General features: G+C 52.0%; 1 protein-coding gene across 1 annotated transcript; it reads left to right on the top strand.

The window, feature by feature from the left end:
- Positions 1-525: 525 nt before the first annotated feature.
- SHOX (short stature homeobox) lies at positions 526-23,080 on the top strand. The gene is made up of 6 exons (XM_038757464.1): positions 526-817; positions 7,401-7,609; positions 17,427-17,484; positions 18,995-19,083; positions 22,709-22,827; positions 22,912-23,080. The coding sequence occupies exons 1-6, from the start codon at positions 526-528 to the stop codon at positions 23,078-23,080; spliced, it is 936 nt and encodes a 311-aa protein (XP_038613392.1).
- The last annotated feature ends 221 nt before the right edge of the window (positions 23,081-23,301 follow it).

Genomic DNA, 23,301 nt, shown 5'->3' with positions numbered 1-23,301 from the left:
CTCTCCCTCTTTTTCTCTGTCTCCCTCTCCCTGCAAGAGTCTCTCCCCCCTCCCCATCTCTCCCTATCTCTCCCCTCCTCCCTGTCTCTCTCCAATTCCATGCTTTCTCTCTCCCACCCTGCCCCTTAGGTTCCGAGACGCCAAACGGTGATGAAACGCCCCGAAAAGCCAATTGCTGGGTTAGGTTTTTTTTTGGGGGGGGGTGGGGGAAAGGGGTGGGAGGAGGGAGGGGGGAAGAAAAAAAAAAGAGAGCTGCTTTTTCCTGTGCAGAAGCGTCCTGCGACTTGGAAACCCAGTAATTGCTGGAGACAGCGAGGCTGGGGGGCGGGTGGGGAGGTAGACATGTATAAATAGCGCGATCTCCCATCGAAAGGCATAAATAACAGCAGGAGGGATCGGGGGGAGAGGGAGGGGGGAGCCCAGTCTCTCCAACCCCATCTTCTCCGGACGCGGGACGGGCGAGATCTCTCTCTCTCTCTCTCTGTCTCTCCCGGGGATCTCTGTGGATACGACCCCCGGCCCGTCATGGAAGAACTGACCGCTTTTGTGTCCAAATCTTTCGACCAGAAAAGCAAGGAGGCCGGTGGCGGAGGAGGAGGAGGAGGAGGTGGAGGAGGAGGAGGAGGAGGGGGTGGAGGAGGTAAAAAGGAGACTATCACCTACCGGGAAGTTTTGGAGAGTGGCTTGTGTCGAGGTCGGGAGCTGGGGGGCCCGGACGCCGACCTCCCGGATCTCCCCGAGAGCCATCTGTTCAAGGATCCCGGCGATGGGGACAAGGACAAAGTCAAGGACTTCGGGCCGGCCAGGGTGGCCGAAGGTAAGGTCCGGGGGGATTGGGGGGATTTGGGGGGCTGGAGGGGGGGAAAAAACTTCCCACTCATCCGGAAGCCCCATCGGCCTCTTCCCTTATCCTGATGACCAGGCCGGTCCTTAGCTGGTCCTTAGTCGGACAGACAGCTGGGCACAGGGGCTAGACGCCCCCCCAAAACGGACGGAAAGACAGACAGGACCCCCCCAGACTGGTAGAAAGGTAGGCGTCCCCCCCACCACCACCCTCAACCTCAGGTCTTTAGGAAACGAAGACTCCGGGCCTGAGAAAAAGGGAATCATCATCATCATCAATCGTATTTATGGAGCGCTTACTGTGTGCAGAGCACTGGACTAAGCGCTTGGGAAGTACACATTGGCAACATAGACAGTCCCTACCCAACAGTGGGCTCACAGTCTAAAAGGGGGAGACAAAGCCAAACATACTAACAAAATAAAATGAATAGAATAGATATGTACAAGTAAAATAAATAAATAGAGTAATAAATATGTACAAACATATATACATATATACAGGTGCTGTGAGGAAGGGAAGGAGGTAAAATAGGGGGGATGGAGGGGGAACGAGGGGGAGAGGAAGGAAGGGGCTCAGTCTGGGAAGGCCTCCTGGAGGAGGTGAGCTCTCAGCAGGGCCTTGAAGGGAGGAAGAGAGCGAGCTTGGCGGGAATGCGGACCGGATCCCAGCGGGTTCTTCCTGTGAAACCGGGAAGCTCGGACTCCGCAGGGATGAGATTTGGGAAAATGAGGGGAGATTTAGAGGGGAGGGCATCATCTGGGCCGGGGCCTGGAGGCTCGGGGGTCCTAGCGAGGGGAGCTGGGCCATTGTTGTATGTGTTTGTGTGTGTGTGTGTGTTTTTATGTCCCGAATAATTGCCCCACTCATTCAATCGTACTTATTGAGCGCTTACCGTGTGCAGAGCGCCGTATTAAACTCTCCAGGAGCGGCCAGTGAGAAGCAGCGTGGCCCAGTGGCAAGAGCCCGGAGGACGTGGGTTCTAATCCCGGCTCCGCCACTTGTCGGCTGTGTGACCTTGGGCAAGTCGCTCCGCTGCTCTGGGCCTCAGTCAGCTCATCTGGAAAAGGGGGACGAAGACCGAGAGCCCCACGAGGGACAACCTGATCGGCTTGCAGCCGCCCCAGCGCTTAGAACAGTGCTTGACAAATACCGTACTTATTATCATTATTAACACAACCCTAAGGAGACACAATCCCTTCCCACAACCAGCTTAGACCGACTGTCTTTCGCCCAGGGCCGACGGAGAAGCCCAGAGAGAGACTCGTTCTTCCCAAATTCGGGACGGAGTTTCTTCCAACGGGAAAACTCATAAACCAAACCGAATCCAAGAGAGTTGGGGTGTACTCCCTCTCCCGATTTGGATGCTTTACCTGGGGAATGATCAAACAGCCCCCCAGGAAAGAGGTTTCGACAGGAAAATGCAGGTGGCTTTATTATTTTTTTTCTGAGAATCTCCAAAGTGCAGAGTGATTTCGTGGGCGACGGCTTGTGAATCCTCGTGTCGTGTGCGTGCCTGGAAGTGTGAACCTCCCGGACCCGATTATTCTCAATTATCGATTATTTCTGCAGCAAGGAGACTTTCCCAAACCGGCCCGTCCTTGCCCTCCTTGTGAGAGCTTACTTACACCTCGTTTCGCCTCCACGGGAAATTTGCAGGCTCAGGGGAGAAAAACCAAGGGGAGGGGGTGGCAATCTTAATTAAAAAACGCGTCCAGAAAGGCGTCTTCCATCCAGACAGGTGGGAATTTTGCATTCCTGCGTTTCAGTTGGGCATCGAGGAGACTGGGTGGTTTGGTGTCAATCTTTAAGCAGTTCTTGATGGATTCGTAGTGATGAAAAAGATACATATATATATTTGAATATATATATATATATATATATGTATATATAAAGTTAAGTTCACAACTCAGGAATCCTTCCCCAGAGGCTCCCACGCATTCAGAACTCTGAAATCTGCCGGAGAGAAGACTCGGGTGGCCGACTTTTCTTCCAAGCTTCCCTTTTGATTCCGGGGTGGTTTGTGTTTGTGTGTGTATTGTGTGTATGTGTGTGTGTCTAAATGGGGTGTGTGTGTGTGTGTATCCTCAGTTCAAAGCAGGGGAATTTCGGGGTTCGCTCCAAGAGGGAAAAGGAAATCCAGAGCTCTGCAATTAAATTTCTGGATCGATTTGTGTCTTCCCCCAGCCCCAGACTGTAAACTCCTGGTGGGCCCCGTTTATTGTTGGATTGTACTTTCCCACCGCTTAGTACAGTGCCCTGCCCGGTAAGCGCTCAAGAAATACGACTGAGTGAATCCTCGGGCTCAGCCTCGTTGCCCCGGTGGGAAACGGGATCGGATTGGGATCCCGACTGGGATCGGATTGGGATCCCTACTGGGATCGGATTGGGATGGGGAGATTTCACCTCCTCGACGGGATTTCGATGGGAATCATATCAAGTCGGTGCGGGAAAGAAGCCGGGGATTCGACGGCGCCAGCGCTTAGCGCAGTGCACATAGTAAGCGCTCAATAAATACGATGGACTGGACGACTCCCCTGCATCGAGATTCCCGGAGGAACGCTCCCCGTTTGCCCACCGATAACTTTCCTCCCCGCTTATTCCGTTTCCGCGCCCGCTTTCTGTACAACGCGGGCACTGTTGGGTAGGGACCGTCTCTATATGTTGCCAGCTTGTACTTCCCAAGCGCTCAGTACAGTGCTCTGCACACAGTAAGCGCTCAATAAGTACGATTGACTGAAATCCTGGTCTGATTTACGAAGCCACCCGGAGGGAGTAGGGATGGGGGGTGGGGAGGGGAAAAATGAGGAAAAGAGGGGTGACAGGATTAAGGGTGTAGGGGACGAGTTTGGGTGGGTAAATCTGTGATGATTTATGTTGCCAATTTGTACTTCCCAAGCGCTTAGTACAGTGCTCTGCACACAGTAAGCGCTCAATAAATACGATTGACTGAAATCCTGGTCTGATTTACGAAGCCACCCGGAGGGAGTAGGGATGGGGGGTGGGGAGGGGAAAAATGAGGAAAAGAGGGGTGACAGGATTAAGGGTGTAGAGGATGAGTTTGGGTGGGTAAATCTGTGATGATTTATGTTGCCAATTTGTACTTCCCAAGCGCTTAGTACAGTGCTCTGCACATAGTAAGCGCTCAATAAATACGATTGATGATGATGATGATGATGAACTGATGCATAAATGGGAATATATTTTCCTAGCGTGCGTCTTGGGTGTCCTACAGAGAGGAACGCATTTTATGTGTGTTTTTCCCCGATTGGAGTTAGGCGTGGAAGTTTAATCGGGTCCCAGATCCCTGGGCATCCCGAATCCTTTCCCTCCGCGTTTTATCACGCGTTTGTGAGCCTATTTCGTGGGTTTGAATATTTTTCAATTGCCTGTCCCCGAGAGGGATGTTTGGGAGGGGAGGCCCTTCCCTGGTGTGTGCCTGCATCTGCGAGTGTGTGCCCTCCCGTTTTGTGAATGTAAGTCGGTTGTTTTCGTTTGTGTTGTGTGTCTGCGCGCGCCTGTATTTCTCAGTCGATCGATCAATCAATCAGTCGTATTTATGGAGCGCTCACTGGGCGCAGAACACTCTGCTAAGCGCTTGGACTGGAGAGTATAACACCGTGACAGTCACCTTCCACAACGTGCTAGAGACGGAGACAGACATTATTGTAAATAATATACTTATACAATAATAGAAGTATTATTATTTATTATTATTATTATAAATAAATGTATTATGGAAAGGTACAGAAGCGCTCAGGAGGCTTACCCAGACTGAGCCCCCTGTTTTCTCTCCTCTTCCCCATCCCCCCCCAACCTCCTTCCCCTCCCCACAGCACTTGTATATATATTTGTACAGATTTATTACTCTATTTATTTTACTTGTCCGTATTTGCTATTTTATTTATTTTGCTAATGATGTGCACATAGCTTTAATTCTATTTGTTTTGACGATTTTGACACCTGTCTACATGTTTTGATTTTGTTGTCTGTCTCCCCCTTCTAGACTGTGAGCCCGTTGTTGGGCAGGGACCGTCTCTATATGTTGCCGACTTGTACTTCCCAAGCGCTTAGTACAGTGCTCCGCACCCGTTAAGCGCTCGATAAATACGATTGAATGAATGAAAAGCGCTCGGGAACTTGTGGGAGCGTGGGGATATTTCGCTGGAGAGTCGTGTGCGTGTTTCTCCGGGGAGTGCGACCAAGTTTCATTGGATTCACCGGTCCAAGCAGTGAATAGTGTTTTCTCTTGACCTCTTATCAGAGCACTCACAACTACGTCCTATTATTAAGACTTCAGTGGCATAAAACTCAATTTTACCTTTTTTATGTATTTACATACATTTTGATAACTGTCAGTCTGTCTGTTTGGCACTTGGCAGCTCTTCCTATAACTTCAGAGAGAATGATAGAGTAGAGACTCCAGCGTGACTTCCTTTAGTAAGCGCTTAATAAATGCCATTATTATCATTATGATTATTATTGTAGCCTCCCCAGCGCTTAGAACAGTGCTTTGCACGTAGTAAGCGCTTAACAAATTCCACTATTATTGTTATTATTCGTAAGGCGTTTGCCGATCTGTACTTCCCAAGCGCTTGGTACAGTGCTCTGCACACAGTAAGCGCTCAATAAATGCGATTGAATGAATGAATGCGTTGGAGTTTGTGTGTCTATTTCCCTTGGTTCACTGGAAAGTGAACAGATGTCACTGGAGTCCGTGAATATGTTACACTGAGGATTACATTCATGTTTCACCTAGAATCTTCCTATGTTTCACTGAGGATTGCATTCGTGTTCCACTTGAATCTGTTTCACTGAAGAGTGGGTGCATTTTTTCACCGAGGATTGCATTCGTGTTCCACTTGACTCTGTGTATATTTCACTGAGGAGTACGTGCATTTTTCACTGAGGATTGCATTCGTGCTGAGGATTGCATTCCACTTGAGCCTCTGCATGTTTCAGTGCCGAGTGCATGCGTGTTTCATTGGAGTCTGCATATATATTTGGCTGAGGAGTGAATGCGAGTTTCACTGGAGGATGGGAGCCCATAACGCTGAAGTCTCCGAATGTGTTTCACTGAACAATTTGTCCATGTTTCCCTGGTGTGTGTGTGTGTGTGTGTGTGTGTGTGTATGTGTGTGTGTTTCACTGGAGCCCTGGGTATCTCAGAGAAAAATTTGGAGAGGTCTGCTACGCTCTCCCCCTCCAATAACCTCATTTCTCTCCCTGTTTCTCTCCCTCTCCCTTTCTTTCCACGCCCTCTTTCCCCCGGAGAAATTTCGAACGAGACTCAGCTCTGTAAAAAGAAAAAAATAAGAAAGTATCTGTCCGTCTGGGCCCGACTTTTCACCTTCCCGCCATTGGACACCCGGCTCGGACTTTAATTTCCCGGAGGGAATATTTCCTTTCCTGTGTGGGACCCTAGGGTATTTGGGAAACGGAGACCAGGGGAGTTAGAGAGAGAAACAAAGTAGGGAAACAGAGGCAGAGGTATAAATAGGGAAGGAAGAGGGAGACCCAGAGGATAGAGAGAGATGGTCAGAGAGAGACAGAGACAGGCAGAGACGCTCAGAGAGAACCAGAGGCCGACAGAGATGGTCAGAGAGAGAGACAGGGAGAGATGGTCAGAGAGACCCAGAGGATAGAGAGAGATGGTCTGTCTCTCTGACAGAGATGGTCGGAGAGAGAGACAGGGAGAGATGGTCAGAGAGAGCCAGAGACAGAGAGAGACGCTCAGAGAGAACCAAAGGCCGACAGAGACAGTCGGAGAGAGCGAGAGCCAGGGAGAGACGCTCAGAGAGAACCAGAAGCTGACAGAGATGGTCAGAGACAGCAAGAAGCAGAGAAAGACGGATAGAGAGAGACGGAGACAGAGAGAGAGACACTCAGAGAGAGCCAGAAGCTGACAGAGATGGTCAGAGAGGGCGAGAGAAAGGGAGAAATGATCAGAGAGAGCCAGAGACAGAGAGAGAGGCTCAGAGAAAACCAGCGGCCGACAGAGATGGTCAGAGACAGCCAGAGGCAGAGAGAGACGGTCAGAGAGAGCCAGAGGCGGAGAGATGGGTAGAGAGAGACAGAGGCAGAGAGAGACGGTCAGAGATAGCCAGAGACAGAGAGAGATGGTCAGAGAGAGCCAGAGACAGAGAGAGGCGGTCAGGGAGAGAGAGGGAGATGGTCAGAGAGAGCCAGAGGCAGAGAGGGGTGGTCAGAGAAAACCAGAGGCCGACAGAGATGGTCAGAGACAGCCAGGGGCAGAGAGAGATGCTCAGAGAGAGCCAGCGACAGAGAGAGACGGTCAGAGAGAGCAAGAGAGAGATGGTCAGGGAGAGCCAGAGACAGAGAGAGATGGTGAGAGAGAGCCAGAGACAGATGGTCCAATAAAAGAGCAGGGAGAGGCCCGTCTGCGCGATGCGGGAGAAAATTCGGCCTTCCCCCAGGAGTCCGGCTGGGACATCTTCTCCAGCCGAGAGGAGGGAGTTTGGGGGGCCCCCCTCCCTTGCCGCCCCCCCCAAGGCTGAACTCCCTTCCCTCCTCACCCCTCGGCCCCTGCTTCCCCCAGGCCTGTACGAGTGCAAGGAGAAGAGGGAGGATGTCAAGTCGGAGGACGAGGATGGCCAGACCAAACTGAAGCAGCGGAGGAGCAGAACCAACTTCACACTGGAACAGCTCAACGAGTTGGAGCGACTGTTTGACGAGACCCATTATCCCGACGCCTTCATGCGGGAGGAACTCAGCCAGAGGCTGGGCCTTTCCGAAGCCAGGGTGCAGGTAATAAAAGAATTATTATTATCATTATCATTATTATTTAAAAAACTGGTATTTTTTTCAGTGCTCACTTGGAGCCAAGCGCTGTACTGAGCCCTGGGGTAGATACCAGAAGATCAGGTTCAATCATTCATTCATTCGATCGTATTTATTGAGCGCTAACTGTGTGCAGAGCACTGTACTAAGCGCTTGGGAAGTACAAGTCGGCAACGTAAAGAGACGGTCCCTACCCAACAACGGGCTCACGGTCTAGGTTGGATACAGGTCGTTGTCCCACGTGGGGCTCGCAGTCTTCGTCCCCTTTTTACAGAGGGGAAACTGAGGCACAGGGAAGTGAAGCGACTTGCACAAGGTCACACAGCTGGTGAGCGGCGGAGGCGGGATTAGAACCCAGGTCCTCTGAGTCCCAGGCTCGGCTAAGCTACGCAGGGTCTTCTCTCAGCTCCCCCCCCACCGGAGATGTCGTCCCCCCCACCCACTTTTCTGGTCTTTGTTAAGCTCTTACGCTGTGCCAGGCACTGTACTAAGCGCTGGGGTAGATGCAAGCTAATCAGGTTGGACACAATCCATGTCCCCGCTCTTTCCCCCCGTTTTGCAGATGAGGAAACTGAGGCACGGAGAACTGCCTTAGGTCACAGCCAGCAGACAAGCGGTGGGGGCAGGATTAGAACCCAGATCTTCTGATTCCCAGGCCCGGGCTCTATCCACCAGGCCACACTGCTTCTCTTGAGAGACCTGGGGGTGTCGTGTGGCTCCACCTCCATCTGCCTGCCTCCATCTCTGATCCTCATGCATTCATTCAATCGAATTTATTGCGCGCTTACTGTGTGCAGAGCACTGTACTAAGCGCTTGGGAAGTACAAATCGGCAACATACGGAGATGGTCCCCACCCAACAACGGGCTCACAGCCTAGAAGGGACTAGAAGGGTCCAAACTAGCCCCACATTGCAAGATGCAGTTTTGCTCTCTGTCTCCCTATGTCTCTGATCCTGTCTCTCTACCTTGTATCCCCCCAGCGCTTAGAACAGTGCTTTGCACATAGTAAGTGCTTAATAAATACTATTATTATTATTATTATTATTATTACCTCTGTCTCCCTATGTCTCTGATCCCTTCTCCCTCTCTCTGATCCGGGCCTCCCACCTCTGTCTCTGATCCTTTCATTCATTCCGTCGTATTTATTGAGCGCTCACTGTGTGCAGAGCACTGTACTAAGCGCTTGGGAGAGGACAGCACCCCAATAAACCAGACACAGATCCATCCCCCCGCCTCTCGTATCTGTCGAGTCTGCGCGGGGGGGAAGGGGTCCCCCTTAGGGACCCCTAACCCCAAACCAACCCTCAAATAAACAATCAATAATGAGGGTATTGGTTCAGGCGCTCACTAAGTGCCGGGCACCGTACTGAGCGCCGGGGTGGATACCAGCCGGTCGGGTCGGGACCGTCCCACGTCCCCAGTTTTACAGGTGAGGGACCTGAGGAGGGAAATGACTCCCCCAAGGTCACACAGCAGCCGCGCGACGGAGCCGGGAATGGAACTCCACGGCTTCCCAATGCGGGTTTTTTTTGGGGGGGGAAAATTCGGGAAATCCACTTGGGAGAGGTGGAGGGGGAGAGAGAGACGGGTCCCTTTCCTCTTTCCAAGGCGGGGGGGAAAAACGACCAGACAATTCCAGGCCAACGGGGATCTCCCCTCGGCTCCCACAAGATGAATCTCCCAGAGCCGTCTAAATTAATGGAAAGATTAAACTTTGGCCCAAGGGGACATCAACTTTTATGTCATCTCCCGGTATCTCCGGCTCAGACTCTGTAATATCGCCCGGGCCTTGATGTACTGTTTCTATAAAAATAAATTACTCGTAATTGAATTCTGCCCTCTTCCTCCCAGTAGTTTATTACCGAGTAGCACCTTAACAGGATGTTCATAGTTACAGAAAATTGGTTCTCCAAGCGCTCGAAGAACCCCCAATCCAAAGTAAGGGGAGGAGGCGGGTTATTGATTCAGCTGCGACTGAAAAAAAGAAAAAGGACAACTGTAAATACCGGGGGTGGGCGGAAGAAAAAAGGCAGGAAACTCTAGGAAGAGAGAGTCATCTTGAAATGCCCCTTCTTGACGTCCCATTAAAAAGAGGAGAGACGGGAAGGGAGCGTTCGTGGAAAAGAAAAAAAGTATTAATTTCAAACACACACACACACACACACACACACACATCCTAGTTAGATAGATACGTTTAATATCTATCAATATATTTTCTATTATAATAGATACCACTGCCTATTAAATGTATTAATACACACATCTAAATCCAAAGATATACATACATACAGATCTAGCTGTCTATAGATGAATTTAATATAGATTAATATATAATATGCTAGCTATGGCTATTAAATATATTAATATCTGTTATTAGCATGCACACATCTATATCTAGTTTAACTAGATCTAGATCTATATAACTATATCTAGATATAGATATATAGACACACGCGCATCTCTTCTAGAGATATAGATAGATGGGTGGATCTGTAAATTAATACATTTAATACACACATCTCTATCTACAGTTATATATACATATATATGTAGATATACATACACCTCTATATCTATTATAGATATCTATACCTATAATATTATATATATATATATATCTAGCACTGTAGATATATGGGTGGATTTGTAAATGAATCCATGTAATAAACACATCTCTAGCTATAGATATACCCACATATCTATATCTATATCTAGAAACACATATCTCTCTACATATTACATACTCTGATTAGATATAGATAGATAGATATAGATAGATAGATAGATATAGATAATATTATAGGTATAGATATCTATAATAGATATAGAGGTGTATGTATATCTACATATCTAGATGTAGATATAACTGTAGATATCTATCTATCAATAATATATAGATAGATAATATTATAGATGATATTATAGATATTATATTATAGATATTATTTTATTATATTATAGATAATATTATAGATAGTATTATAATATAGATAGATAATATATAGATAGATAGATAGATATAGATAGATTAGATAGATAGATAGATAGATATCTAGCGCTATAGATGTAGGGGTGGATTTGTAAATGAATACATGTAATAAACACATTTCTAGCTATAGATATACCCACACATCTATATCTGTATGTAGAAACACACATCTCTCTCTATATTACATACTCTCTCTAGATAGATGTAGATCTATCTCCATATCTAGAGATAAGAGATCTACAGGTGGATTTGTAAATTAATACATTGACTACACACACACACACACCCATCTATATTTTTAGATCTAGATGTACACACCCATCTATATTACAGATGTCGATGTCTGTAGGTACGGATGAGTGTGTGTGTGCGCGTATTCAGTGTATTCATTTACAAATCCATTCATTCAATCGTGTTTATTGAGCGCTTAGGGTGTGCACTAAGCGCAAATACACACACACACACCCCCATCTATATTTTTAGATCTAGATGTACACACCCATCTATATTATAGATGTCGATGTCTGTAGGTACAGATGAGTGTGTGTGTGCGCGTATTCAGTGTATTCATTTACAAATCCATTCATTCAATCGTATTTATTGAGCGCTTAGGGTGTGCACTAAGCGCAAAACCACCGGGCCATATAACAAAACGCGTTTGTATAGCACGACCACAACGTTTGGTCGCCCACCTAAGGCGAGGAAGTCGAGGCATTTTTGGGCCCATCAGCCGTTGTATTTTTAATACTCGCCGAATGGTTTGATAATTCCTCCCCGTACAGCTCGTCCCTTGTCGCGAAAGGCTAGAGTTTCAATTTAGCGGGGGAATCCGCCGTAAATAAATTGAAGCTCCTCTGGTAGCTCGTCCTTATTAACCTTTTATTTTTAGCGTTGCCCGGGAAAAGTCATATCGCCCAGCTGTCCGGGTTATAATTGAAAGTTATGAGGCCATTCCCGGGAAGCAGGCAGTAATTCAATTACAACAAATATCTTTGGGTTTATGGCGCGGGGCTAAATTAAATGTCATTATTCACTGTCTCTAATGGAAATCAAAAGGAAATCAGATTAGAGCGTTTGTGAAAGAAATCACCGAGTGATCCTTAATGAAGAAATAACTGTCCAAACCAGTGTACTGCGCTTTACTTAGCATATTCTCGCCTAATTGGAATTGATCTCCGATCACCCCCGGCCTGATTTATTATCGCTCAACGCGGCCCTTTGGTTCCCCATCATCACCAGGGGAGTGGGGAAGTGGGGCCTATTTATTGGGCGCCTCGTCTGGGCAGAGCACTGGGCTAAACGCTCGGGAGAGGACGCGACGACGGAATCTCTGAGCCCGGGGACGTAGTAGTCATCATCATCATCATCAATCGTATTTATTGAGCGCTTGCTATGTGCAGAGCACTGTACTAAGCACTTGGGAAGTACAAATTGGCAGTCCCTAGTAGTCCTTCTTTCCCAGCGGTTACTGACTGAGCGCCCACCCTGCGCAGAGCACTGCGCCAAGTGCCCCTTGGCCTGCTTGAGTGACCTTGGGTAAGTCACTTGACTTCTCTGGGCCTCAGTTCCCTCATCTGGAAAATGGGGATGAAGACTCTGAGGCCCCCCCCGTGGGAAAACCTGATCGCCTTGTCACTTCCCCAGCGCTTAGAACGGGGCTTTGCACATAGTAAGCGCTTAATTAAGGCCATTATCACTTAATTAATTAATTAATTAATCAATCAATCAATCGTATTTATTGAGCGCTTACTGTGTGCCGAGCACTGTACTAAGCGTTCGGGAAGCACAAGTTGGCAACATATAGAGACAGTCCCTACCCAACAGTGGGCTCACACTCTAGAAGGGGGAGACAGAGAACAAAACCAAACATGTTAACCAAATAAAATAAATAGAATGGCTATGTACAAGTAAAATAAATAAATAAATAGAGTAATAAATATGTACAAACATATATACATATATACAGGTGATTAATTCTCTGGGCCTCAGTTCCCTCATCCGGAAAATTCGTTCATTCATCCAATCGTATTTATTGAGCGTCTACTGGGTGCAGAGCATCGTACTAAGCGCTTGGAAAGCACAATTCGGCATCAAAATAATAATAATAATGGCACTTATTATATTCATTCATTCATTCAATCGTATTTATTGAGCGCTTACTGTGTGCACAGCACTGTACTAAGCGGTTGGGAAGTCCAAGTTGGCAACATATAGAGACGGTCCCTACCCAACAGTGGGCTCACAGTCTAGAAGGGGGGAGACAGACATCAAAAAGACAAAATAAACAGGCATCAATAGTATCGATATAAATAAATAGAATTATAGAGATCTACACATCGTTAATAAAATAAATAGAATAATAAATAGGTACAGACATAAAGTGGGGATGGAGATTATGGGGCAGGGACTGTGTCCAACCTGATTTGCTTGGATCCAGCCAGCGCTTAGTACAGTGTCTGGCACCTAGTAAGCACTCAAGAAATATTGTAATTATTATTAGTGTTAGGACGAGACGACTGAGCTAGCGGAGGCTGTAGCTTGCGCGTAATAATAATAACAATAACAATAATAATAATAATAATGGCATTTTTTAAACGCTTACTATATGCCAAGCACCGTTCTAAGTGCTGGGGAGGTTATAAAGTGATCAGATTGTCCCACGGGGAGCTCACAATCTTCATCCCCATCTTACAGATGAGGTCACTGAGGCCCAGAGAAGTGAAGTGACTTGCCCAAAGTCACACAGCTGACAATTGGCAGAGTCGGGATTTGAACCCATGACCTCTGACTCCAAAGCCCGGGCTCTTTCCACTGAGCCACGCTAATAATAACAATAATAACAATAATAATAATAATAATAATAATAATAATAATAAATTTGTTAAGCTTGACCTCAGAGAAGCAGCGTGGCTCAGTGGAAAGAACATGGGCTTGGGAGTGGGTTCAAATCCCGGCTCCACCAACTGTCAGCTGTGTGACTTTGGGCGAGTCACTTAACTTCTCTTTGCCTCAGTTACCTCATCTGTAAAATGGGGATGAAGATTGTGAGCCCCCCGTGGGGCAACCTGATCACCTTGTAATAATAATGGCATTTATTAAGCACTTACTATGTGCAAAGCACTGTTCTAAGCACTGGGGAGGTTACAAGGTTGTCCCACATAGGCCTCACAGTCTTCATCCCCATTTTACAGATGAGGTAACTGAGGCCCAGAGAAGTTGAGTGACTTGCCCAAAGTCACACAGCTGACAGTTGGTGGAGCCGGGATTTGAACCCATGATCTCTGACTCCAAAGTCCGGGCTCTTTCCACTGAGCCACGCTGCTTCTCTAACCTCCCCAGCGCTTAGAACAGTGCTTGGCACAGAGTAAGCGCTTAATAAATGCCATCATCATCATCATCATCATCATCATCATCATCATCATCATCATCGTCTTCCCCAGCGCTTAGAACGGTGCTTGGCCTAGAGTAAGCGCTTAACAAATACCAACATTATTATTATTATTAAGTGCTTGCTCTGTGCCAAGCACTGTTCTAAGCGCTGGAAACAGCTTGGGGGATAATAATAATTAATAATAATAATAATAATAATAATAATAATGATAATAATGGCATTTATTAAGCGCTGAGGGTTTGGGGGGGAGACTAGACTAGGGGGTGGTGGTGGATTCAGGGGGGAGTCCTCCAGGATTGAGGGGCTCCCTGGAGAAGGGGGGACCCCCATTCCTTACTGTGTGCAGAGCACTGTACTAAGCCCTGCGGGACCCCCCCCCCCCCAAAAAAAAATAAATAAGGAGGAGCGAACTGCCTTCTGCGTCACCCTGACTCTCTCCCTTTGCTCTCCGGGATTGGGAGTCAGAGGGTCATGGGTTCTAATCCCGACAACCCCACCTGTCTGCTGTGTGACCTTGGCCAAGTCACTTCAGCGTGGCTCAGTGGAAAGAGCCCGGGCTTGGGAGCCAGGGGTCATGGGTTCGCATCCCAGCTCTGCCACTTGTCAGCTGTGTGACTGTGGGCGAGTCGCCTCACTTCTCTGGGCCTCAGTTCCCTCATCTGGAAAATGGGGTTGAAGACCGTGAGCCCCACGTGGGACAGCCTGTTTACCGTGTATCTCCCCCAGCGCTTAGAACGGTGCTAGGCATAGAGTAAGCGCTTAACAAATACCAACATTATTATTATTATTATTAGTAGTAGTATTAGTAGTAGTAGTAGTAGTAGTAGTAGTAGTATTAAGTGCTTACTCTGTGCCAAGCACTGTTCTAAGCACTGGAAACAGCTTGGGGGATGAGGGTTTGTGGGGAGAAACCTGGGCCTCAGTTCCCTCATCTGTAAAATGGGGCTGAAGACTGTGAGCCCCACGTGGGACAACCTGATCACCTTGTATCCCCGCCAGCGCTTAGAACAGTGCTTTGCACATAGTAAGCGCTTAACAAATGTCATTATTATTATTATTACTTCACTTCTCTAAGCCTCAGTTACCTCATCTGTAAAATGGGGATTAAGACTGGGAGCCCCACGTGGAACAACATGATCACCATGTATCACCCAGCGCTTAGAACAGTGCTTTGCACATAGTAAGCACTTAATAAATGCCATTATTATTATTATTATTATTATTATTATTCGTCCAAATTGGGGTTCTCTGCAGACCCTCTCCTCCCTTTCTGACTATCAAACAGATAGAGAAGCAGCGTGGCTCAGTGGAAAGAGCCCGGGCTTGGAAGTCACAGGTCATGGGTTCTAATCCCGCCTCCGCCGCTTGTCAGCTGTGTGACTTTAGGCAAGTCACTTCACTTCTCTGGGCCTCAGTTACCTCATCTGTCTTATTGGGATTAAGATTGTGAGCCCCACGTGGGACAACCTGATCACCTTGTATCCCCTCAGCGCTTAGAACAGTGTTTTGCACATAGTAAGCGCTTAACAAATGCCATCATTCATTCATTCAATCGCATTTAATGAGAGCTTACTGTGTGCAGAGCACTGTACTAAGCGCTTGGAAAGTCCAAGTTGGCAACGTATAGAGACGGTCCCTACGCAACAGCGGGCTCACAGTCTAGAAATTATTATTATTATTATTATTATCAAACCCCTCCAGGACGTCTCTGGGCCCCGGGGGAGAGGTGGGGAAGGGGTCCGCACGAGACAACCTGATCATCTTGTATCCCCCCCAGCGCTTAGAACAGTGCTTTGCACATAGTAAGCACTTAACAAATATTATTATTATTATTATTATTATTATTATTGTTATTATTATCAAACCCCTCCAGGACGTCTCTGGGCATTGGGGAATCCCCCAGGCCCCGGGGGAGAGGTGGAGAAGGGGTCTGCACTAGACAACCTGATCACCTTGTATCCCCCCAGCGCTTAGCACAGTGCTTTGCACATAGTAAGCATTTAACAAATACCATTATTATAATAATAATTATTATAATAATAATTATTATTATCAAATCCCTCCAGGACGACGTCTGTGGGCATTGGGGAACCCCAGACTCCGGGGGAGAGGTGGAGAAGGGGTCTACAGTAGACAACCTGATCACCTTGTATCCCCTCAGCGCTTAGCACAGTGCTTTGCACATAGTAAGCATTTAGCAAATACTATTATTATTATTATTATTATTATTATCAAACCCCTCCAGGACGTCTGTGGGCATTGGGGAATCCCCCAGACCCCGGGGGAGAGGTGGAGAAGGGGTCTGCACTAGACAACCTGATCACCTTGTATCCCCCCAGCGCTTAGCACAGTGCTTTGCACATAGAAAGCATTTAACAAATACCATTATTATAATTATTATTATTATAATTATAATTATTATTATCAAATCCCTCCAGGACATCTCTGGGCATTGGGGAATCCCCCAGGCCCCGGGGGAGAGGTGGGGAAGGGGTCTGCACGAGACAACCTGATCACCTTGTATCCCCCCAGCGCTTAGCATAGTGCTTTGCACATAGTAAGCACTTAACAAATACCATTATTGTTATTATTATTATTATTATCATATCCCCCCAGGACGTCTGTGGGCACTGGGGAATCCCCCAGACCCCGGGGGAGAGGTGGGGAAGGGGTCTGCACGAGACAACCTGATCACCTTGTATCCCCCAGCGCTTAGAACAGTGCTTTTGCACATAGTAAGCACTTAACAAATACTATTATTATTATTATTATTATTATTATTATTATTATCAAACCCCTCCAGGACGTCTCTGGGCATTGGGGAATCCCCCAGGCCCCGGGGGAGAGGTGGGGAAGGGGTCTGCACGAGACAACCTGATCACCTTGTATCCCCCCAGAGCTTAGAATAGTGCTTTGCACATAATAAGCACTTAACAATTATTATTATTATTATTATTATTATCAAATCCCTCCAGGACGTCTCTGGGCATTGGGGAATCCCCCAGGCCCCGGGGGAGAGGTGGGGAAGGGGTCTGCACGAGACTCAGGAAACCCAGGGGTTCCCCCAAACCTCCCCACCCTCACCCCAATATCCTTCTAGACTGTGAGCCCACTGTTGGGTAGGGACCGTCTCTAGATGTTGCCAACTTGGACTTCCCAAGCGCTTAGTACAGTGCTCTGCCCACAGGAAGCGCTCAATAAATACGATGGATTGATCCAATATCGGATGGCAGCCAGGGTTGGAACCAATGTCGTCCCCCTGTCCCAGACACCCTTCCTCATTGTGTGTGTGTGTGTGTGTGTTTGTGTGTGCCGGGGGGGGGGGATGGGTATGAATATTGGGGTGCATGGGGAGGCCCCCCACTTTCCTGGGCCTTGGCCCTGAGCGCTTTTTTCCCCGCAGGTCTGGTTCCAAAACCGGAGAGCCAAGTGCCGGAAACAGGAGAACCAGATGCACAAAGGTGGGTCCTATTTAGTGAGCGCCTACTGTGTGCAGAGCACTGGGCTAAGCGCCCGGGAGAGGACCCTACACACTCTCCGACGGGGCAGGGGGGGAGGTGTGAGTGTGAATGGGGGTCTGTGTGTGATTGATTGTGTGTCTGTGTGTGTGTGAAGAGGTGGGTCGGATGTGGGGGGCCGGGTTCGGCATTGTGTTTGTGTGTGTTTGTGTGTTTGAAGGGGGGGAGGAGGTGGATCTGATTGGGGGGTGCAGAGTGCCTCAGGGTGTGGGTCTGTGAGTGTGTTTCTAGACTGGGGGCCCGTCGTTGGGTAGGGATCGTCTACTATATGTTGCTGACCTGTACTTCCCAAGCGCTTAGTACAGTGCTCTGCACACAGTAAGCGCTCAATAAATACGGTTGAATGGATGAATGTGTGTGTGTGTTTGAGAGAGAGAGAGAGAAAGAGAGAGAGAGAGGGAGGAGGTGGATCTGATGGGGGCGCAGAGTGTCTTGCTCAGGGTGTGTGTATGTGTTTGAGAGAGAGAGGAGGTGGAACTGATGGGGTGCAGAGTGTCTTGCTCAGGGTGTGTGTATGTGTGTGTGTGAGAGAGAGAGGGAGAGAGAGAGAGGTGGAACTGATGGGGGTGCAGAATGTCTTGCTCAGTGTGTGTGTATGTGTGTGAGAGAGAAAAGAGAGGAGATGGAACTGATGGGGGTGCAGAGTATCTTGCTCAGGGTGTGTGTATATGTGTGTGTGAGAGAAAGAGAGAGAGAAAAGAGAGAGAGGAGGTGGAGCTGATGGGGTGAAGATTGTCTTGCTCAGGGTGTGTGCATGTGAGAGAGAGAGGAGGTGGAACTGATGGGGTGCAGAGTGTCTTGTTCAGGGTGTGTGTATGTGGGTGTGAGAGAGAAAAGAGAGAGAGAGGAGGTGGAACTGATGGGGGTGCAGAGTGTCTTGCTCAGGGTGTGTGTATGTGAGAGAGAGAGAGAAAAAAAGAAAGAGAGAGGAGGTGGAACTGATGAGGGCGCAGAGTGTCTTGCTCAGGGTGTGTGTATGTGAGAGAGAGAGAGGAGGTGGAACTGATGGGGGTGCAGAGTGTCTTGCTCAGGGTGTGTGTATGTGAGAGAAAAAAAGAGAGAGGAGGTGGAACTGATGGGGGTGCAGAGTGTCTTGCTCAGGGTGTGTGTATGTGGGTGTGAGAGAGAAAAGAGAGAGAGAGGAGGTGGAACTGATGGGGGTGCAGAGTGTCTTGCTCAGGGTGTATGATTGTGTGTGTGTGTGGGAGAGAGAGAGAGAGAGAGAGGAGGTGGAACTGATGGGGGTGCAGAGCGTCTTGCTCAGGGTGTGTGTATGTGGGTGTGAGAGAGAGAGAGAGGGGTGGGGGGAAGTGGATGTGATGGGCGGGTGGGGAGCCTAGTGCCTTGCTCAGGGTGTGTGTGTGTGTATGTGTGTTTGTGTGGGGGGGGGCGGAGGCGGGGTTCTGAGGCTCTCTCCGCCCCCCCCCCCCCCCCCCCGGCCCCCGTGGAGCAGGGGTGATCCTGGGCACCGCCAGCCACCTGGACGCCTGCAGGGTGGCCCCCTACGTCAACATGGGCGCGCTCCGGATGCCTTTCCAACAGGTACAGACTTTGGCTGACTTTTCCCGGCCCCCCCCCCACCCAACACACACACACACATACACACACACACACACCCCCCCCACCCCCCCGGGGGGCTTTAAAGGAAGGAAGCGGGGCCCTTTGACAAGGGGCATTTATAGGCAAGTTGGCAGGTATTAAAATCACGTTGTAAAAACGTCGCAAATTACTCCTTGGGGGTGGGGGCGGAGGGCAGGAGAAACGCCCCCTTCCCAACCCCTTCCCACCTCTTTCCCATCCTCTTCCCACCCCCTTCTACCCCTTTCTTAACCCCTCCCACCCCTTCCTACTCCTTCCCAACCTCTCTCTCCACTCCCACCCCCCCACCCTTTTCCACCCGCTCCCCACCCCTCACCCCCCCCTTCCCATCCACTCCCACCCTCTCCTACTCCTTCCCACCCCCTCAGCCCCCTTCCCATTCCTTCCCAATCCCTCCCCCCACTCACAACCCCTTCCCACTCCTTCCCACCCATCCACCCCCTTCCCACCCCCTCCAGCCCCCTTCCCACCCCCTCCAGCCCCCTTCCCAAGAGAAGCAGCGTGGCTCATTGGATAGAGCCCGGGCTTTGGAGTCAGAGGTCAGGGGGTCAAATCCCGGCCCCGCCAACTGTCAGCTGTGTGACCTTGGGCAAGTCATTTCACTTCTCTGGGCCTCAGTTCCCTCATCTGGAAAATGGGGATTAAGACTGTGAGCCCCAAGTGGGACAACCTGATCACCTTGTAACCTTCCCAGCGCTTAGAACAGTGCTTTGCACATAGTAAGTGCTTAACAAATGCTATTATTATTATTATTATTATTCCCAATCCCTCCCCCCACTCCCAACCCCTTCCCACCCTTCCCATCCCCTCCAACCCCTTCCCACCCCCTCCTGCCCTTTCCATTCCTTCCCAATCCCTCCCTCCCAACCCTTCCCACCCCTCCTACCCCCTTCCCGCCCCCACCCACTCCCAACCCTTCCCATCCCCTCCAACCCCTTCCCACCCCTCCTACCCCCTTCCCGCCCCCACCCACTCCCAACCCTTCCCATCCCCTCCAACCCCTTCCCACCCCCTCCTGCCCTTTCCATTCCTTCCCAATCCCTCCCTCCCAACCCTTCCCACCCTTCCCACCCCTCCTACCCCCTTCCCGCCCCCCACCCACTCCCAACCCTTCCCATCCCCTCCAACCCCTTCCCACCCCCTCCTGCCGTTTCAATTCCTTCCCAATCCCTCCCTCCCAACCCTTCCCACCCCTTCCCAACCCCTCCCGCCATTAACAGGAATAGATAGGTAGACAGATAGATGATAGATAGATGATAATAGATAAATAGATATAAATATATCTATATAAATATATTATATATATTATGTAATATATACAAATATAATAATAGATAAATAAATAATAGATAAACAGATAGATATAGATAAATAATAGATAATAATAGATAGATAAATTAGATATATCTATCGATCTATGGGGGGGGGGGCGGTCCCCAAGCGGGGACCCTAGTGTCTCTGGGGTTCAGCGAGGTGTCTCTGCTGCACTTGGCCCCCGAAAGTCGGTCCCCTCCCCCCGGGGTGGGGCTCCTGATGGGGGGAGGGTCCCGGAGGGGGAGGGGCCCCGGTTGGGGGGCGGGTCCCCCGCTCCCCATCTCGTCTCCTGTCTCTAACGGCGCCTTTATCTCTGTTTCCCCCCCTCCCCATCACCATCTCGGACGCTGTCTCTCTCTCTGTCTCTCTGTGTCTCTGTGTCTCTGGCCCCGCCCCCGTGACGGATCCCGCAACGTGATTGGCTCCGCCCCGTCTCTGGCCACGCCCTCCGCGATCGATCCCGCAACGTGATTGGCCCCTCCCCGTCTCGGGCCCCGCCCCCGTGACGGGCCGCACACCGCGATTGGTCCCGCCCCTGTCACTGGCCCCGCCCCCGTCACTGGCCACGCCCCGTGATTGGTCCCGCCCCTGTCTCTGACCCCGCCCCTGCCCGGCGTTTGGTCCCGCCCTCGCCTTTGACTCCGCCCCCTCCCCGCCCCTCCCCTGTGATTGGTCCCGCCCTCACCTTTGACTCCGCCCCCTCCTCCCCGCCCACATCTCCGGCCCCGCCCCCGCGACGGGTCCCGCGACGTGATTGGCCCCGCCCTCGTCTTTGACTCCGCCCCTCCCTCCTCCCCTCCCACACCTCCGGCCCCGCCCCCGCGACGGGTCCCGCGACGCGATTGGCCCCGCCCCCTCTCCGGCCCCTCCCCTCCCCCGTGATCGGTCACGCCCTCGTCTTTGACTCCGCCCCTCCTCCCTCCCCGCCCCCGCGACGTGTTGGCCCCTCCCCCATCTCTGGCCCCGCCCTCGCCTTTGCCTCCGCCCTCCCTCCTCCCCGCCCACATCTCTGACCCCGCCCCTCCCCTGTGATTGGTCCCGCCCTTGCCTTTGACTCCGCCCCCCCCTTCCCCGCCCACATCTCCTCCCCGCCCCCGCGACGCGATTGGCCCCGCCCCACCCCTGACCCCGCCCCCCGTGATCGGTCCCGCTCTTGCCTTTGACTCCGCCCCTCCCCCCTCCCGCCCCCCCACCGGCCCCGCCCCCCGCGACGTGACTGACCCCTCCCTCTTTTTCGACTCCGCCCCTCCCTCCTCCCCTCCCACACCACCGGCCCCGCCCCCGCGACGGGTCCCGCGACGCGATTGGCCCCGCCCCCGATCCGCCCCCGACCGTCTTTGACTCCGCCCCCTCCTCCCCTCCCACATCTCCGGCCCCGCCCCCCTCCCCTCCCACATCTCCGGCCCCGCCCCCGCGACGGGTCCCGCGACGTGATTGGCCCCGCCCCATCTCCGGCCCCGCCCCCGCGACGTGATTGGTCCCGCCCTCGCCTTTGACTCCGCCCCCCTCCTCCCCGCCCACATCTTCTCCCCGCCCCCGCGACCGATCCCGCATCGTGATTGGCCCCGCCCCCGCCTTTGACTCCGCCCTCCCTCCTCCCCGCCCACAACTCCGGCCCCGCCCCTCCCCTGTGATTGGCCCCTCTTCTTTGACTCCGCCCCTCCCTCCTCCCCCCCACACCTCCGGCCCCGCCCCGCGACGGGTCCCGCGACGTGATTGGCCCCTCCCCCGTCTCTGACCCCGCCCCTCCCGGGCGATTGGTCCCGCCCTCGCCTTTGACTCCACCCCCTCCTCCCCTCCCACATCTCCCGCCCCGCCCCCCTCCTCCCCGTCCCACACCTCCGGCCCCGCCCCTCTCCTCCCCATCCACACCTCCGGCCCCGCCCCCGCGACGGGTCCCGCGACGTCATTGGCCACGCCCCTACCTCTGACTCCGCCCCTGCCGGGTGATTGGCCCGCCCTCTTCTTTGACTCCGCCCCTCCCCCCCTCCCCGCCCCCGCGACGTGCTTGGCCCCTCCCTCTTCTTCGACTCCGCCCCGCCCTCCTCCCCTCCCGCACCTCCGGCCCCGCCCCCGCGACGGGTCCCGCGACGCGATTGGCCCCGCCCCGCCTCCGGCCCCGCCCCCTCCCCGGCGATTGGCCCCGCCCCGCCTCCGGCCCCGCCCCCTCCCCGGCGATTGGTCCCGCCCCCGCCCCCGCCCCCGCCCGGGCCGCGCGGTCCGCCCCGCCGCCCCCCGTGGTGGCGGGTTGCAGGTGCAGGCGCAGCTGCAGCTGGAGGGCGTTCCCGGCGGGGCGCTGGGCGGGGCCCTGGGCGGGGTGCTGGGCGGGGCCCTGTCCGCGCACGCGCCCTACCTCATGTTCCCGCCGCCGCCCCCGCCCCCGCCCCCTCCCCCGCCGTCGTCGTCGGTGCCCCCCCCGGTGGTTCCCCCCCCGGTGGTGCCTCCGCCGCCGCCGGGCTTCGGGCTCCCGCTGGCCTCCCTGGCCGAGTCCGCCTCGGCCGCCGCCGTGGTGGCCGCCGCAGCCGCCGCCGCCGCCGCCGCCGCCGCCAAGAGCAACAGCAAGAGCTCCAGCATCGCCGACCTCAGGCTCAAGGCCCGCAAGCACGCCGAGGCCCTCGGCCTCTGACACCCCCCACACCCCCCCCACACCCCCCCCACACACCCCCTCACCCCCCCCCCCCCACCAGGGGCGTCCATCACCCGCGCACGAGGGGCGTCCATCACCTGCTCACGAGGGACGTCAACACCCGCACACGAGGGACGTCCAGTATCTGCAGACAACGGGCGTCCATCACCCGCGCACGAGGGACGTCGAACACCCGCGCACGAGGGGCGTCCAACACCTGC

This window comes from Tachyglossus aculeatus, chromosome 15 (assembly GCF_015852505.1).
Source record: "Tachyglossus aculeatus isolate mTacAcu1 chromosome 15, mTacAcu1.pri, whole genome shotgun sequence".
In the NCBI taxonomy this organism is placed as follows: domain Eukaryota; kingdom Metazoa; phylum Chordata; class Mammalia; order Monotremata; family Tachyglossidae; genus Tachyglossus; species Tachyglossus aculeatus.
The sequence above is the reverse complement of the archived record's forward strand: the minus strand, read 5'-3'. Positions and strand labels throughout refer to the sequence as shown.